Source organism: Ambystoma mexicanum, chromosome 4p (assembly GCF_040938575.1).
Source record: "Ambystoma mexicanum isolate Mex_15411 chromosome 4p, UKY_AmexF1_1, whole genome shotgun sequence".
Lineage (NCBI taxonomy): Eukaryota > Metazoa > Chordata > Amphibia > Caudata > Ambystomatidae > Ambystoma > Ambystoma mexicanum.
The window spans coordinates 58,831,965-58,850,773 of NC_090927.1; the positions used below are offsets into that span (position 1 = coordinate 58,831,965).

The 18,809-nt window shown below is 46.2% G+C and overlaps 1 protein-coding gene across 1 annotated transcript in view; it reads right to left on the reverse strand.

Annotated features, from left to right (window-relative positions):
- Positions 1–16,102: 16,102 nt before the first annotated feature.
- Positions 16,103–18,809, reverse strand: part of LOC138452741 (vomeronasal type-2 receptor 26-like) — a 367,489-nt gene continuing 364,782 nt past the window's right edge. Inside the window, exon 7 of the mRNA XM_069605089.1 lies at positions 16,103–17,323. Within this exon, the coding sequence (XP_069461190.1) occupies positions 16,428–17,323 (896 nt within the window). The 3' untranslated portion in view covers positions 16,103–16,427. The remainder of the gene's footprint in view (positions 17,324–18,809) is intronic.

Genomic DNA, 18,809 nt, shown 5'->3' on the forward strand with positions numbered 1-18,809 from the left:
AAAAGTTTCATTGTTTACAACCCTTAAAACCAGGCCATGGGACAGGGCTTTACGAGGGGGTTACTGTCAGGTTTTCACATTTTGTACCTCATATTGGCAAGGGTTCTATGAGAATTGGTTATTTCAAATATTTTTCCAGGAAAGTTAGAAGAACAAGTTACTTCTTACCTTGTAACGTTCTTTCGATGGGATGTTCCTCCGACGTATTCCTTATCTTAGATATCTCCTTCCAGCTTTGCTGGCCTCGGAAACATTTTCTCTAGAGGGCGCTGTGCGTCGACGTCCGCCGAGTCGATGTCCCTCGACAGCCGCCGTATCGACGTCGACGTCATCCTGCCTATAAAGGCCGCGCGCAGCGTCCGTTGCTCAGTTCCGTTTTGTAGCCCACAATTTTTCTGTCTGGACTAGACTAATCACCCTGAAGGAGCGTAAGCTGCAACAACAAGGGAGGTAGTACTGCGGGGATGGATGGGAGGGTCGATAAGGAATACGTCGGAGGAACATCCCATCGAAAAAGAACGTTACAAGGTAAGAAGTAACTTGTTCTTCGAAGGGATTGTGTCCTCCGACGTATTCCTTATCTTAGATAGGCTCCCATAGCAGTATTCTGTTATTGGAGGTGGGAGTACTGGCTTCATGCTTCCTTTTATTGATGAATAGAGTGCAATACTGCCCTTCCAAACCTAGTCTCTTGACTGGAGGAGGAATCCAAGTTATAAAATCGTGTAAAGGTATGGACGGACGACCATGTGGCAGCCGCACATATGTCTTTAACCGGCACTCCTCTTTTGAGGGCCGATGAAGCTGCAATACCTCTGGTCGAATGAGCCCTAAGATTTTGAGGGGGCTCTTTTCCTGCCAGTTTATAACATTCCAAAATGGCTAGAATGATCCATCTGGAAATGGTCTGCTTAGTTATCGGTAACCCCAGCTTGTGACCTGCGTAGCCTACAAACAGCTGGTCTGCCTGTCTTATCCTGGCCAGTCTACTGATGTAAAAACTTAAAGCCCTTCTAGGGTCCAGCCTGTGTAACCTCTCTTCCTCTTTTCCCGGATGAGGAGGAGGATAGAAAGATGGCAGGGTAATCTTCTGAGTGATATGGAATTCAGAAACCACCTTTGGGAGGAAATTAGGCTTCACTTGCAGGACAACTTTGTCTTTGTGAATGATTGTATGAGGGGGTTTACAAGAAAGAGCTTGTAACTCGCTCACCCTTCTAGCAGATGTAAGTGCTATTAATAAAACAGTTTTAAGGGTAAGAAATCTTAACGAACAAGAATGGAGTGGTTCGAAAGGTGTGCCCATCAGGAAAGTTAGGACTAAGTTTAAATCCCATAGGGGAACCTGGAATGGTCTTGGGGGATAAACGTTAGTTAACCCCTTTAGAAACTGTATTACCAAGGGTAACTTGAAATAGGATGGTTCTTCAGCAGTGCGCTTAAAGATGGATAGCGCTGCGAGATAGCCCTTAATTGTGCCAACTTGAAGGCCTGAATTCGCCAAATAGAGTAGGAAGGACAAAACCATTGGTGTACCACATGAAAAGGGGTTGATATTCTTTTCTCTACACCAGCTGCAAAATCTGTTCCAACGGCAGCGGTATAAAGACTTTGTTGCTGGCCTCCTTGCCGAAAGCAACACCTCCATAACATCATCAGGGAGGTCCCAATCCTTGTACCTCAGCCTTTCAGAAGCCAAGCGTGAAGGTTGAGGGTTTTGATGTCTGGATGGAGAACCTGACCTCCCTTCTGTGAGAGTAGATTCTCTCTGAGTGGAAGTCGAATTGGAGGGCAGATGGACAAGTCTAGAAGGTCCGGGTACCACGTTCTCCTGGCCCAATCCGGGGCAATTAGGATCATGGTTTTCCGGAATCTTCTCAACCTCCTGATCATTTGAGGAATGACAGGGACCGGTGGGAACGCGTACAGAAGCGGAAACTCCCAGTCCACTATGAACGCGTCTCCGAGAGCTCCTCTCGGGGGAAATTCCCTTGAACAGAACAGATCGCACTTCCTGTTGACACTGGTGGCGAACAGATCCACCTGAGGGGTTCCCCAAAGGGCGAAGATCTCTTGAAGGACTTCCTGAGCTAGTTCCCACTCATGGGAGACTGTGCTCTGCCTGCTCAGAGCGTCCGCTGTCAAGTTCTTCTCTCCGGCTAGGTGAACTGCCGATAGAGAGATCCCTTCTTGGATTGCCCACAACCAGAGCTGCATCGCCTCTCTGCACAGGGGTAGTGATCCTACGTCTCCTCTTTTGTTGAGGTAATGCATGGCCACTGTGTTGTCCGTCATTATCAGGACATTCTTCCCTTGTACAGCTGGCAGGAACGCCTTCAGCGCAAGTCTGATGGCCCTCAGCTCTAACAGGTTGATATGTAGTCTGGACTCGTCGTTGGCGTGGGCTCCCCACCCCGTGAGTGAGGCATCCGTGACTACTGTTATCTCCGGCCAGGGTTGCCAAAACTGTTCTCCTTTCAGAATGTTCTCCTGACAGGCCCACCACTGAAGGTCTCGAGCCACCCTGTCGGGAACCTGAAGAAGATCTGTCATTCTTCCTGAGAATTGTGACCACTGAGTCCTCAGTGCCCACTGGAGGGATCTCATTCTCAGGCGAGCCTCTGGCACTAGGAAAATGCAGGATGCCATGAGGCCTAGCAACCTCAAAAAGTCAAAGGCTGGGATATGTTGGGCATTTTGGAACTTGGTAACCATCTGTAGAATATCTTGAGCCCTCACCTCTGGTGGCGAGGCTTTTCCCAGGGAAGTGTCCAGGATCGCTCCGATGAACTGGAGTCTCTGCGATGTTATAATTTGTGACTTCTTTAAATTGAGGGAGAAGCCCAGTCTGTGAAGGGAGTGGCAAACGTGATTTAGCTGGATCTGAGCTTGTTCCGAAGATACAGCCCTGATCAACCAATCGTCCAGGTAGGGGAAACGTGAATCCCTCCCCTCCTTAGACTTGCAGCCACTACCGACATTAACTTGGTGAAGACCCTCGGGGCGGAGGTCAGCCCAAATGGCAGCACTCAAAATTGATAATGAGAGTTGCCAATTGCGAACCTCAGGTATTTCCTGTGCTTGAGATGGATAGGCACATGGAAATAAGCGTCCTGAAGGTCCAGAGATACCAACCAGTCCTGGAACTGAAGGGCCTGAAGGATCTGAGAAAGAGTTACCATCTTGAATTTGTCTTTCCTGAGGAATTTGTTCAATTCTCGCAAGTCCAAGATGGGTCTCAGTCCTCCGTCTTTCTTTGGAATTAGAAAGTAAGGGGAGTACCAGCCCTTGTTCCTCTCCGCTACAGGTACCGGTTCTATGGCACCTTTCTCTAGCAGGTCTAAAATTTCCTGCAAGAGGAGCGGATCGGGAGTTTTCTGAGAGCTGATCCCCGTTGGATGACTCTGAGGTATGCGTAGGAGAGGCAGGCAGTAACCTTGGGCTACTGTTTCCAATGCCCAAGCATCTGACTTGATAGCCTGCCATTCCGCCAGATGTTGAGTTAACCTGCCTCCTACAGGTGTCTTGTGAGGGAAGTCCTCAGAGTGGTTTTGGGGCGGCTGATGCAGATGCCGATGGTAAAGAGGCACCTACTGTTGCTGCGGCTTTTGAATATCTACCCCGTCCACCTTGGGTAGTTCTTCTTTGTCCCCTTTGAGCCGGTCGTCCTCTACCTCTTCCGAATTCGGAGTAGAAGCGAAAGGACTTGCCCCTCGCAGAGGTTCCTGTGGGACGAAAAGGTGTCTGACGGATTGCAGCGCCTAGGGATTTTGCTGCTGCCTTTGATGTTTGCAGTTTTTCTAAACTGTCATCCGCCTTTTTCCCAAACAAAGAAGAGCCATCGAATGGCATGTTCAAGAGCCTGGCTTGCACATCTGGGGCAAAACCAGACTTTCTCAACCAAGCGAATCTCCTGGTTGTTGTACTTGCCGCCATTGCTCTGCTGATACTGTCAGCCGAATCAATGCCCGTCTGGAGGGATTCGCACATAGCGTCTTTACCGTCCTGTATGATATTTAGGAACGCCTCCCTTTCTTCTCCCTCCGGGATGCAGTCAGCCGCTGTAGAAGCACACTCCCAAAGTGTATGGCTAAATCTAGCAAGGGTGCATGTAGCATTAACAGATTTTAACGCCATGCTACATGCCGAAAAAACTTTCTTTGCCATAGCATCATATTTCTTATCGTCCCTGTCATGTGGGACGGTAGGGTAAGCAGTCTTGACATCAGTAGAAGATGCTGCCTGTACCACCAGACTTTCTGGGGATGGGTGTTTTGACAAAAACTCCGGGTCTGCAGAAGATACCCTGTATTTAGTAGACAGTTTTTTATTTACTGCCGGGACGACATCTGGGGTTTCCCAGTTCGTCATGATTTTCCTCTGAAGAGCTTTATGAAAGGGCACTACAGGATCCTCCTGTGGACCTTTATCAAGAATATCCGTGAGGTCATCTTGTTGGAAAGCCTGTGAAGGTGTTGACCACCCCATAAATTCTGTGATCCTGGCCATTAAGGCTCTATAGGGGGTTTCAGCATGCTCCCCCGGGTCTGGCCTAGCGAACTCCACCTCAGGGGAAGTGTCTAACCCACTTGCCTCATGTAAGGAATCATGGAGATCCTTTAACCTGCGTTCTTCTGAGGATAACTCCTCTTGAACTGGGGTTGCAGGTCCCTGCAACTGAAATGTGTCTTCTTGTTCAGATAGTTCTCCCTCTTCCATAATTGAGGACATAGTTCTCAATTGTTCTGAACTCACAAAGGGTGTGAAACCCATCTCCAAGGCAGAGGGTGCCAAACTTGTTGTAATTGGCCTCGAAAACATCAATGCCGTCGACGCCGACGTCGAAGGCTTCGGGCATGGCGTCGAAAACAAAGGCGGAGGCCTCGAGGTCCTCGATAGAATTGGGATTCTGCTCGAGGAAGTCGACAATCTCGACGCCATCGTCATCGAGGACCTGGGGATAGCCACTGGGTGCATCGCAACCGTGACTTTCCTTGGCGTCGACGCCGGTGTCGAAAATGGCGTCGAGTCGACAGACCCGTGTGTCGAAGGTCCCTTCGACAACGGCGTCGAAGACACCGACCTCGGCGTCGATGGAACCTTCGTCGACGGCGTCGACGGAACCTTCGAAGAAGATTTCAAGGTCATAGCTTTACTCGAGGGTTCGTGACGCGCTCGAGAAGCTTCCTTCACCGGGTACTGCGACTCGCGGCGTTTTTGACCTTCGGGTCTTTCGACCAGAGCATCGCTCTCGGCAGTCTTCGAGGGGGTCGAGGCCGCTTTCTCGAAGACGCTCATCATATTTTTGCGGAATTCCTCCTATTCAGCCCGGGAACTATGTTTCGTGGGGCAAGGGATTCTCTTAGGAGAAACAGAGGAAGAGGAGGACGGAGAAGGGGATCTTCGGCGTCTCCTCTTCGAGTGTTTCGATCTCGAGGAGTGATGGGACCCACTCCGAGACCTGGAGCGCGAATGGTGACGAGGAGACGAATGTCTAGACTTTGTCGAGGAAGAAGAGGCTTTTGAAGTCTTACCTTTCTCCAGCTTCCCCCTACGCTCCTTCAGGGCCTTAGCTGTCATGGACATACAGTCCTCGCACTCCGAACAATGGTGTTCAGCTCCCAAACACCACAGACAAACTCTGTGAGGGTCAGTCAGCGACATCTTTTTCCCACAGTCTCGGCATTTTTTGAAGCCGGACCGAGGGGTTGTCGGTTCCGACGAGGAAGCCATCGAGTATGGATCGAATATCTCAAGGTAAATAGGATAAATTCTCTACGAAACTGAGCAACGATATTCCGAGGCACTGAGTAAGCGCGGAAAAACAGAACTGAGCAACGGACGCTGCGCACGACCTTTATAGGCAGGAGGACGTCGACGTCGATACGGCGGCTGTCGAGGGACATCGACTCGGCAGACGTCAACGCGCAGCGCCCTCTAGAGAACATTTTTCCAAGGCCAGCAAAGCTGGAAGGAGATATCTAAGATAAGGAATACGTCGGAGGACACAATCCCTTCGAAAGGGAGGTTTGTTAAAATATTAAATAAAACCTGGTTAGAGAGTAGAAAACTTCATTTGTAAGTTTGATCTATTTCCCTTAACAAACTTTCATTTAGAAAGATGAAATGCTCCCAAGCCAAGATGGTGGAACACTTTCCCAGCAGTGATTGGTTTAGTTTACTGCAGGCAGCATTGTGTTGTCATTTGGAATGTTCTTGACAGTTCTAAACTGCCTTTCATTAAAGTTTCTACCAGAGTAGGTCATGTTATAGTTAGCTCCAGTAAATAAAGTTTAAGTTTTCATTTAAAAAAGGTTGTAGATAAGTTATATTTTAGTTTTCACTACATCTAGCTTAGTACTCAATTTAGGTGAAGACTACAGTAGAAGAAAGAAACAAATTCTAAGTGACTCTGATGCTGTGCAGCTGATTCCAGTCCTCCAGCTAAAGACAAAGCTAAGTGAACTTTTGGATCGTCAGAAATAATTGTATAATTGGATTCAAGTGTATTTATTTTTATCTTTTTAGTCTTTTCAACTGCATTTGGAACTGTACATTTTGTGAATTGGTTTTTAACTTTTTAAGGATGCTTAAACACGATTTAGTGTATTTAATACTATTAACAAGGCACACAGTTCTAATTCGCCGAAGTATTAACAAAGAATGTTTTAGAAGAACTTATTTCATTTTTCTACGGACCCTAGAATGGAGTCGTGTTCGTTTGCCCGCGCGTACTGTGTGTTATTTTTATGCGTGCGATTAGAGAAAAGGACCTTACAACGTCATATGGGCATCACAGACATCTTGGATTTCGTTTTTTCTTCGTTGCAAGTGCGTAGCTTCACTCGAAGGACTTATGAACTAAAGACTTTTCTTTTAGAAGCAGAGTATGCCGATTTTGAGTTTCCATACTACAATTTTGAATATTACACCATCTTATACAGCACCAGGTACTTAATATTAAGAAAGACTATTTTCTAAGTTAAAATTTTAAGACTAGGATAGTAATAGTGATAAAATGCTTTGGTGTTTATTTTTAGGACATTCATTCATAGTTCTTGAGGAAGAGTTTACTTGAAAGAACTTCTGAAGAAATAAATGTTCTTTTAAAAGAAAAGATATTTTGACATTACAAATTGCAAGGAAAAGAGTTGCAGAAGTCTACCATCAATATAGCCACATAACAATTTACGGAAATAAAACAGCCTAACGACAATTCAAGCTTAGGCTAAAGGTAATAGAATTTAGTAGATTAGAAAGTTTAGTCATTTGTAGAGAGTTAGAAAATGTATTAAAAGGTTGCATTCTATTTTAGAAACTCAACTGAAATATAATTACAAGGTCATTCCAGTGAAGAGAGACTGAAGTGCCAGTAGTAAGAGTTCCAGAGAGTTCCAGAATTGTTGTCTCTCTCTCTCTCTCCAATTCCCCTTTCCCCTTGGGTTTGCCTGTCCAGTAGTTTTATAGTTACTGGATTGTTGGGCAGGCAGGCTTAGGGGGTTTCGAGGACCCGCTTCACTCCTGCAGGATCCTTCAGCAACAGTGTCTTGACAGTTAGAGTGGAGGGGAGTGGTAGCCCTCGCAGGGTAGAGAGGTTACACTAGAGAGTAGGGGTTACCGGTCACTTGTATTCACTCTGACGTTGGGCGATAGGAAAGCCTGGGTTAGGGTGGAGGGGAATGGAAGCCCTCCCATGGTAGAGAGGTTACACTAGAGAGTAGGGGTTAGCGGTTGCTTGTATTCACTCTGACCTTGGGTAATAGCAAAGCATGGGTTAGGGTGGAGGGGAATGGAAGCCCATCCAGGGTAGAGAGGTTAAACTAGATGGTAGGGGTTACCAGTCACTTCTATTCACTCTGACCTTGGGCGATAGGAAATCATGGGTTAGATTGGAGGGGAATGGTAGCCCTCCCATGATAGAACGGTTAATCTAGAGAGTAGGGCTTACCCGTCGCTTGTATTCACTCTGACGTTGGACGATAGGAAATCATTGGTTAGGGTGGAGGGGAATGGAAGCCGTCCCATGGTAGAGAGGTTTCACTAGAGAGCAAGGGTTAGCAGTCGCTTGTACTCACTCTGACCTTGAGTGATAGCAAATCATGGGTTAGGGTGGAGGGGAATGGAAGCCATCCCATGGTAGAGAGTTTATACTACAGAGTAGGTCTTACCGGTCATTTCTATTCACTCTGACCTTGGGCGATAGGAAAGCATGGGTTAGAGTGGAGGGAAATGGAAGCCCTTGCAGGGTAGAGAGGTTACACTAGAGAGTAGGGGTTAGCAGTTGCTTATATTCACTCTGGCCTCGGGTGATAGTAAAGCATGGTTTAGCTTGGAGGGGAATGGAAGCCCTCCCAAGGTAGAGAGGGTAAACTAGATAGTAGGGGTTACCGGTCGCTTGTATTCACTCTGACCTTGGGTGATATAAAAGCATGGGTTAGAGTGGAGGGGATTGGAAGTCCTCCCATGGTAGAGATGTAACACTAGAGAGTAGGGGTTATTGGTTGCTTGTATTCACTCTGACCTTGGGCAATAGGAAAGCATGGGTTAGGGTGGAGGGAAATCGAAGCCCTCCCATGGTAGAGAGGTACACTAGAGCGTCGGGGTTACCAGTTGCTTGTATTCACTCTGACCTTGGGCTATAGGAAAGCATGGGTTAGGGTGGAGGGGAATAGAAGCCCTCCCATGGTAGAGAGGTACACTAGAGAGTCGGTGTTACCAGTTGCATGTATTCACTCTGACCTTGGGCGATAGGAAGGCATGGGTTAGGATGGAGGTGAAATCGAAACCTTCCCATGGAAAACAGGTTACACTAGATAGTAGGGGTTACAGATCTCTAGTACTCAAGCTGACCTTGGGTGACAAGGAAGCCTGATTTGGGGTGAAGCCTGCCACTGGATATTGAGGGCTCAGAGAGAATAACCCATTAGTTGGTTTATTCTCCAATCTGAAACTCCTGATAGCAAAGACGGTAAAGCATTATAAATAAAAGCCCTTGAAACATCTATTGGTTTGCTGAGTTTCTTAAGGGGGAACTGTGACAATACACAGAGATGTAAAAACCCCTGAGATTATATACAACTTTGACTTCCTGTTTCAAAAAAACGGACACATCTAACACTACTGGAAAGACCACCAATTTATACTACATGAATGGGAACCACCTAAACAGACCAGGCCATAACAACGTAGGGACCCAAAACGTAATAAACATATTTTAAGAGCCCTAAAAAACATACACAGAATGAGCTTTGAACACTTGGACTAGGAAAAAGGCTTTGGAGTCTGATGTAGTAAACGTTACATCTCTACCATCTCTGGCAGTGTACACAAATCTGAAGAATATTAAGGAGAGGCCAGACCCTATTGTTAAGTTAAACTCATCAGCAGATGAACAAGTTACTTACCAACTGTAACGTTCTTTTGACTGGATGTTCCTTCCACGTATTCCTCATCTTGTGATAATTCGTTATCTCCAGCTTTGCTGCTTCGGAAAAAAGAATTCTCGGCAGTGGGCGCTGTGCTCGAGGTTGTGCCGTTGATTGTCCCTCGACGGACTCCGTACTCTGTCGACGTCACCGATGGTATAAATAGCTCGAGCCGCGCCCGTTGCTTCAGTTCTGTTTTTTCGATGAAACATATAGGAGGAACACCCAGGCGTGCCCCATGACCGATACATTCTTCGTGAGAGGAAAGTGTAAGGAAACGTAAAACTGTACTGTGGGGTAGGATGGGAGGGTCGATGAGAGTACGTGGGAGGAACATCCAGTCGAAAGAACGTTACAGTTGGTAAGTAACTTGTTCTTCGAATGGATTGTGTCCTCCCAAGTATTCCTCATCTTGTGATAGGCTCCCATAGCAGTAGCAATTTTGGAGGCGGGAGTACTAATTTCAGTTTTCGTGGACAGAATGCAGAACTGCCTTGGCAAATAACCCCTCATTAGAGGAGGCAGTATCCAAATAATAATGTTTAACAAAAGTATGCATTGTTTTCCAGGTTGCAGCTGCACAAATATCTGCTGCCGGGACTCCCCTCTTTAGAGCCAAAGAAGTAGCCATTCCCCTTGTAAGCCCATCTGGTGGTTCTTTCCCCGCTAACCAGTAGCATTCAACTATGGCTAATATGATCCAGCGGGAAATGGTCTGTTTTGTTACAGATAAGCCTAATTTATGACCAGTATAACCCACGAATAGTTGGTCATCTTGTCTCAATTTAGCCATCCTTGAGATGTAAAAACTAAGAGCCCTCTTGGGATCTAGTCTGTGTAATCTCTCCTCTTCCTTGCCAAGATGAGAAGGATAAAAAGTTGGTAGTACTATTTTTTGTGACAAATGGGAGTCCGAGACTACTTTTGGCAAGAACAAAGGTTTAACTTTAAGAACTACCTTATCCTTATAAAAAATAGTATATGGTGGTTTGCATGAGAGAGCCTGAAGTTCGCTAACCCTGCGGGCTGATGATAGGGCCACAAGAAGGACAGTTTTAGAGTTAGAGAAGATCCTCTCTTTCTGGAAGATGTATTGGAGGGCAGATGGACATGTCCAGAAGGTCCGGTTACCACGTCCTCCTGGCCCAATCCGGGGCAATTAGGATCATGGTTTCCCTGAACTTTCTCAACCTCCTGATTACTTTAGGAATCACAGGGACTGGAGGAAACACGTACAGCAGTGGAAATTTCCATTCCACTACGAATGCGTCTCCCAGAGCTCCTCTTTGAGGAAATTCCCTTGAGCAGTACTGATCGCACTCCCGGTGGCGAACAGATCCACTTGAGGGGTTCCCCAAAGGGCGAAGATCTCCAGAAGGACTTCCTGAGCTATCTCCCACTCGTGAGAGACCGTACACTGCCTGCTCAGAGCATCCGCTGCCGTGTTCTTCTCTCCGGCTAGGTACATTGCCGATAGAGAGATTCCTTCTTGTATTGCCCAGAACCATAGCTGCATTGACTCTGTGCACAGTGGTAGTGACCCTACTCCTCCTCTTTTGTTGAGGTAGTACATGGCCACTGTGTTGTCGGTCATTATCAGGACATTCTTTCCCTGTACAGAGGGCAGAAAGGCCTTCAGAGCTAGTCTGATTGCCCTCAGCTCCATCAGGTTGATGTGTAGTTTGGACTCTGATGGAGACCAACGACCGCTGATTTTCAGATCATTGGTGTGTGCTCCCCACCCAGTGAGTGAGGTGTCCGTCACTACTGTTATCTCCGGCCATGGTTGCCAAAAAGACTCTCCCTTGAGAATGTTGTCGTTGCTAGCCCACCATAGAAGATCCTGAGCAACTGCGCTCGGGACTTGCAGAAGATCCGACATATTCCCTGAGAACTGGGACCACTGAGTTCTCAGTGCCCATTGAAGGGATCTCATTCTCAACCTGGCCTCTGGTACTAGGAAAATGCAGGAAGCCATGAGGCCAAGCAACCTGAAAAAATCGAAGACCGGTAGACGTTGGGCATTCTGGAACTTTGTTACCATCTGCTGGATGTGGAGAGCTCTCACTTCGGGTGGTGAGGCTTTTCCCGAGGAAGTGTCCAAGACTGCTCCGATAAACTGGAGCTTCTGGGATGGTATCATGTGGGACTTCTTGAAATTGAGGGAGAAGCCCAATTTGTGGAGGAAGTGGCAGGTGATCGAAAGATGTTCCTGAGCTTGTTCTGGAGAACTTGCTCTGATCAACCAGTCGTCCAGGTAGGGATATATGTGAATACCTCCTCTCCTGAGACTTGCTGCGACAACCGCCAACAGTTTGGTGAAGACCCTTGGGGCGGAGGTCAACCCGAATTGCAGAACTCGAAACTGATAATGAGAATTGACAATCGCGAACCTCAGGTACTTTCTGTGCTTTGGATGGATTGGCACATAAAAGTAAGCATCCTGAAGGTCCAATGATACCAACCAATCTTGGAGTTGGAGAGCCTGAAGGATCTGAGAAAGAGTCACCATCTTGAACTTGTCCTTCCTGAGGAACTTGTTCAAGCTTCTCAAGTCCAAGATGGGTCTCAGTCCTCTGTCCTTTTTTGGGATGAGAAAATATGGTGAGTACCAACCCCTGTTCCTCTCCGCTACAGGTACCAGTTCTATGGCACCTTTCTCTAGCAGGGTTAAAATTTCCTGCAACAGGAGCGGATCCGGAATTTTGGTGGAGTTGGCTCCCGGTGGATGATTCTAAGGCCTTTTTAGAAAGGGGAGACAGTAACCTTGGGCTACTGTTTCCAGTGCCCAAGCATCTGAGGTAATGCCCTGCCATTCCTTCAGATGTTGAGAGATCCTGCCTCCCACTGGTGTTTTGTGTAACAAGGTCTCAGAGGAATTTGGAGGCGGCTGCAGTAGTGGCTGAGGGTACAGATGCCGCTCCTGAGGCTGATTTTGCACCTCTTCTTCGTGCTCCACGAGGGAAGTTTCTTTTGCCCCTTTGAAAAACCTGTCCTCATCCTCTACCAAAAGAGGAGTAGTATCGAAAAGAACGACCCCTCCAGGAAGATGAACCGGAATAGGGTTTTAGACGCTGGCGCAAAGAGGCGCTAAGTGATTTAGTTGCCGCTTTCGAGGTCTGAAGATTTTCTAGGCTTTCATCAGCCTTTCTGCCAAAGAGCCTCGAGCCATCAAAGGGCATGTTGAGGAGTCTAGCTTGCACGTCTGGTGCAAACCCTGACTTCCTCAACCACGCAAATCTGCGTAGCACAATGCTTGCAGCCATGGATCTGCTGATACTATCAGCAGTATCCAGTCCAGACTGGAGACATTCCCCCATTGCCTCCTTCCCATCTTTGACTATATTCAGGAAGCCTTCCCTTTCCTTGCCTTCCGGAAAATGATCAGCCGCCGCCGAAATACAGTCCCACAGGGTATGGGTAAACCTGGCTAGGGTACAGGTGACATTTGCCGTCTTAAGTGCCATACTGCCTGACGTGAAAACTTTACGTGCCCAGGCATCAACTTTTTTATCCTCTCTATCTGGAGGGATAGTTGGATAAGCAGTTTGTTTTGAAGTAGATGCTCCCTGAATGACTAAACTTTCTGGAGTCAGATGTTTATTCAAATATTCAGGATCCGTTCCAGCTGGTCTATATTTTTTTGGAAAAGTACCATCTGCAGCAGCAATAGTCTCTGGTTTCTCCCAGTTTTTCTCCACAGTCCTTTGAAGGGCCCTGTGGAAAGGGAGAACAGGATCTTTCTAAGCTCCCTTGACGATTATATCCGTCATGTCATCTTGTTCAAAAATGGGTGAAATATTACCCCAACCCATATATTCAACTACCCTGGTCATAAGGCCCCTGTACCCAGCATCTGCATGCTCTGCAGGATCAGGTTTGGCGAACTCTAATTCTGGGGATGTGTCAACTCCACTGGCAGAATGTAGAGTATCACTCAGGTCTCTCATTCTAGATTCCTGGTCAATAAGTTCTTCAGGAACTTGTCTTGTACCATAAGTAACTCCCAAAGGAGTAACCTCGTCTTCTTGTGAAGCAGACTCTTCATAAATTGCTGACATAGATTTGAAAAAGTCTGACCTGGGCAAAGGAGTGAATCTACTTTCTTCCTCTTCCATCTGCTTCAAAAGGAATTGGCAAATCCTTCGAAGTTGTCGAAGGGGTCTTCGAAGTCTTCGAAGATGACTTCGATAATGGCGTCTAGGATGTTTTTGGCTTTGGAGTCGAAATTATCGACGCCGAGGGAGTTGACGAAGTCGTTGAAGTCTTCGACAACTTGTGTTTCTTACAAGGCACTGGAGAAGTGCTCGACTCTCCAAGAGTCTTCGCAGGTTTTACGTCGACTCAAGTTTTTTTGGATTCCTCGACGCTACCGGTCTTTTCCATGGTAGCCTTGGACTTCCCTTTGTCGTCCAATGGAGCGACTTTAGGGGTATGGCTTTTTCGAGGGTCTTTGGAGGGGGTCGGGCCGCGTTCTCGAAAACCTCTATCATCTTTTTGCGGAATTCTTCCCACTTACTGGGAGAATCCGATTTAGTCGGACAACAAATTTCTTCGGTCGACTCTGAAGAAGAAGATGATGATGAGGGAGATCTATGTCTCCTCTTCATTTTTTTCGATGATGACGAAGAGTGTCTCGATCTACTTCTAGATCGAGATCTCTTTGAGTGCCTATGGCGATCCGATTCCTTAGATTTTTGAGGCCTCCCTCCCCACCGACAGTTTACCTCTCCTCTCACGAAGAGCTTTCTCGGTCATTGATTGGCAGGACCCGCAGTCGTCGGTTCGGTGACTGGAACCGAGACACCAGAGACAAATCCGGTGGGTATCGGTGATCGACATCTTAGACCCACAATCTGCACACTTCTTGAACCCAGTCCTGGGAGTCGAAGGTGTTGAAGATGATGACATTTTCTTCACAGAAAATATAAGCGCGCCATTCTCGATAGCGAAGGGATCGGAAAAATGGAACTGAAGCAACAGGCGCGGCTCGAACCATTTATACCATCAGGATGTCAACAGAGTACGGAGTCCGTCGAGGGACAATCGATGCCACGACCTCGAGCACAGTGCCCTCTGCCGAGAATTTTTTTTTTCAGAAGCAGCGAAGATGAGGAATACGTGGGAGGACACAATCCATTCGAAAGGAAGTTGTTAATGCTGGCACGTTTGAATGTACTTCCACTGCTTAAAAGGACGAGCTGGCTATCAGGGGGAGGGCGGTGCGAGGACCTGGCTCCCTTAATCCTGATTTGTCCGCAATACCATAAGGAGAGGAAAGAATGGTTAAAGCCATACTTCCAATGTCATAATATTAAGTCTGTAGAGGGAGCTATGTCAGCTATATTTAACTCGTAGGATACTCAATTCATATACAATCTGGCAGGGTTGATACGCTGAGCCACAATACTGAGATTGCATATCATGCACAGTATGGGACAAGGGAGGCCAGGTGTATCTGATGGATATCTGTTCCGAGCCAAAGCATTTGTTTTAATTGTACACATGGGGGGAGGCGGGAGAAGATTTTAACTGGATGTTATTGTCTGATTTATGATAATTAGTGTGTGTGTGTTTTTTACAGTTAATAGAGAATTCCCAAATAAAAACTTTTTGACTTGAGCTTCGAAGAGAATTTTAATCCACCCCTCAAATGCCATCCTAGCTTAATTACCAACTACAATATCTTCCTAAATAACATCTGTACGGAAAATATAAATACTTTCAGGGCCATTGCTCATCAAAAATATTAAAACCATTGATGCATACAAATAATAAATGGTTTGATGAAGATCTAACACATAGAAATTAATGGGATGATATTTGAAGTATACATGAATGAGATTAAAATCTTCTGACCATAAATTCATTATAGAAGCTACTACAAGATCACTCAATGGAAAAAAGAACTGTTCTTCTTAAATCGTATACCATCAGTTAAGTGCAAAACCAAAGAGGGTTTCAAAATCCACAGTAAAATGGTTGACCCCCTACAAACTAAGAACACAAACAAACCCTCTCAGGAACTATCAAATACCCGAACAGAGGTATTGGATTTGACCCAACAGGTCAACATTGGCCATGTAAGAACATGCAATCTATAACATTCAAAATAGAGATAGTAGAAAGACGTTCAATCACCCCAGTGAACTGACGTGTTTTACTGTGTCTATGATTAATGGGAAAGTGGGAAAACACTAACTTGCCTATGTTTTTTGTGTTATAAAGTATCTACTGGTTTTAGGGTCTCTGTTTTATTACTTTATTTGAGTACTGAAATAATTCTCATATAGCTGGTAAATAACTTTGCATGCTTAACAACATGTGCTTGTTAGAGTTTGCGCACATTCATCACAGATATGCCAAAAATAACTCAGTTTATGGCAATGCACAGAAGTCTTCTTTCTATGTCTGCCTATTGTAATAGTGTTTCAACCTGTACTTCAATGCATCCTATCTAATCCCTCACCCTGCTTGCCACTTGATTACTTCTACATGCATGTCCATAGCATGCAGTGGCTCAGACATCCCCTTCCTTGCAGGCATATTTTCTCCTCACAAGTGAGATGCCTCTGTCCATGGGATCCAAACGCTGGGAGGTTTTCTGCATCTGAGGGATGACAAGATTATGGCTCATATATTAGAAAAAAAGAATATTAAGTAGAGGAGGCAACAGAAAGAAATGGGGACTTGCTTTGCTGCCGCCTGGGTATTTGTTATGGGAAGCCTTAGGGGTCATCGCCCGCCTTCTTCGGAGCAAAGGATTCTCTGGCACCTATAGGAATGACTGACAGTCCTAGAATGAAACATGATGTTACCGATGACGGTGGAACTAAAGAAATGAATGCCACATGATATAAAGCCTCTGCCACCAGACGTGACATTCCATGATGTCTTGTTTTGCTATGTCTGCTTAGGTCTTTCATGAATATAACAATTTAAGCTGCATTATTTATAGCACAGACAAGGATTCTACTTCCTCTAGCGTTCAACCTTTAAAGCTCATCTTCGTGACACATGACCTTTGGTGTTCATATCCGGCCTGAGAAGAATGATGTAGCACTTGGGTATGAATATACAGCCCAGAAGTCCAGCCGTGGAGGCCAGGATGGCAAAGATCTCCACTGCCACCATGTACTTTCCCTTGGAGCTGAGGTAGGTTGGAATGAAGGAGATCCAGACGCTGCAGAACACCAGCATGCTGAATGTGATGAACTTGGCCTCATTGAAACTGTCTGGTAAGGTCCTTGCCAGGAAAGCAACGAAGAAGCACAAAGAGCCCAAAAATGCCAGGTACCCCAAAACGCAATAGAAGCCAGTGATTGACCCTTCATTGCACTCCAATATTATCTGACCAATTACAGAGTGTGTGTCGAAGGAAGGAAATGGGGGAGCGACGGAGAGCCAAATAGTGCAAATAATGACTTGGATAGAGGAGCAGAAAATGACAAGGTAGTTTGAGAGTCCGTATGTCATCCACCTTCGTAATTTACTTCCTGGTTTTGTGGCTTGGAAGGCCATGACGACAGTCAGAGTTTTTCCTAATATGGAAGACACAGACACAGTGAAAGTAATAGCAAATATAACCTGCCGGAGAACGCATGTCACCTTCTTAGGACGACCAATGAATATCAAGGAACAGAGGAAGCAGAGCATCAGGGAGATCAAGAGAGCGTAGCTAAGGTCACGGTTATTGGCTTTCACTATTGCAGTCTCCCTGAATTTTATGAAGAGGCCTAGAACCAAAGTCGTGATGAGAGCGAAGGAAAGTGTAATGAACACCAGCACTGCACCCAAAGGCTCCTCATATGACAGATAGATTACATGTTTTGGGATGCACTGGTCTCTTCTTGCATTTGGCCACTTCTCTGCAGGGCATTTTAGACACTGGTCGGCATCTAAAAAGAGAGAGAGCACAGTGTTATTATCCTTCAGAGGATGAATGTCTGAATGACCAAGTACATGGCCAGTGTAACAACCACTATTGATATTGATAGTGATATTTTATTTCTATTGCGCTCGTACAGAAGTGGTTCAGAGCGCGACAAGGCAAGGGAAGGGGACAGAGGAGAACAAAACAATGATCGTACTAGGCCCAGTGACATTGAGAATGCGCAAATGCATGGGAGAGGGGTAGGGGAAAAGTGCATGGAAGGGGGAGAAGTGGAAAGTGCGGATCAAAGGAGAAACAGATACATAATAAATAAATAATAAAGGCAACAAACAGTGGTAGTGCAGCCAGCAATTGGCAAGTGCTGGGTTTAAGGCAGCAGACAGGGTAGATCTGATAAGTGCAGGAAGAAAAAGGGGGGACTGTATGGGTACAGATACGGACCCAATGCAAAGAGTGGCCCAGAGGCAGGAGGGTGGCAGGGTGAGCAGGTACCTGAGCCCCGAGGACAGAGAGTGGCCAGGCACACGGTTCCAAGAGAGAATAGATCAGCAGGGGAGAGGGGGAGCGAAGGCAGAACCAAAGAGGAAGGTCTTGAGGTGCTTCCGGAATCAGAGATGGTTCTCCTCAAGTTTTAGAGTAGCAGGGAGGCTGTTCCAGAGTGAGTCCACAGCCGAAGACAGAGATCTACCCCCAGCCCGTTTCTTTGAAAAACGACTGACCCTGAGGGAGTTAGAGGTAGATGAGTGAAGAGCTTGAGAGGGGAGTGACTTTGGAATAAAAGAAGGGATGATTATTCTCATTTAAAAGTCTATTATGATTCTTCCATATAAGTATCTGAATAACACAACTATGAAAGGGTGAGTGTGCCACTGTCACAGAAATCCGAAACAACTTCCATGGCTAATTACACATTTTCACAAAGTACTTAACGTGTGTTCCTGGACCCGCAGACCTCCCAACTCCAACAAAACCGGCCAACAAATGTCTTAATTATTGCAAACCTCTTTAGCGGAGTCATCAAACACCCCTAAAGGCACCAAAAGAGAAATGCCTACTCCTAAAGAATGCATCCCTCCAGCTGAAGACTTCTCCCTGCATTATCTGTCAGGTGGCCATGTTGATCCCCCTGACTGAAAGCAGTTAAGAAAGCAGTTAAGAAAGTTAAGAAAGCAGACTATAAGCCAGTGCTTTTCTTTATGTTGGGAAATCCCAGAGTCTCAGCTCAGACATTCTCACTAAGGACAGACAAAATGAATGGCAACTTATAATTATGCCCCGTGTCACCTGGAAAGGACTTTGGGCCAGATCCCCGGATTCTAATGCATGTGTCTTGCAATGCAGAACCAATATAGAATCATGAGTAGTCCTTGTTCCGGACTGCCCATGGCAGCGAAACAGCATTGCTTGACCTGAAATCTTACAGATGGCGGTACTGCCTTACTTATGCTCTTAGATCTTTCCACAGTTTTTGACCTTGTCGATCAGAGCTC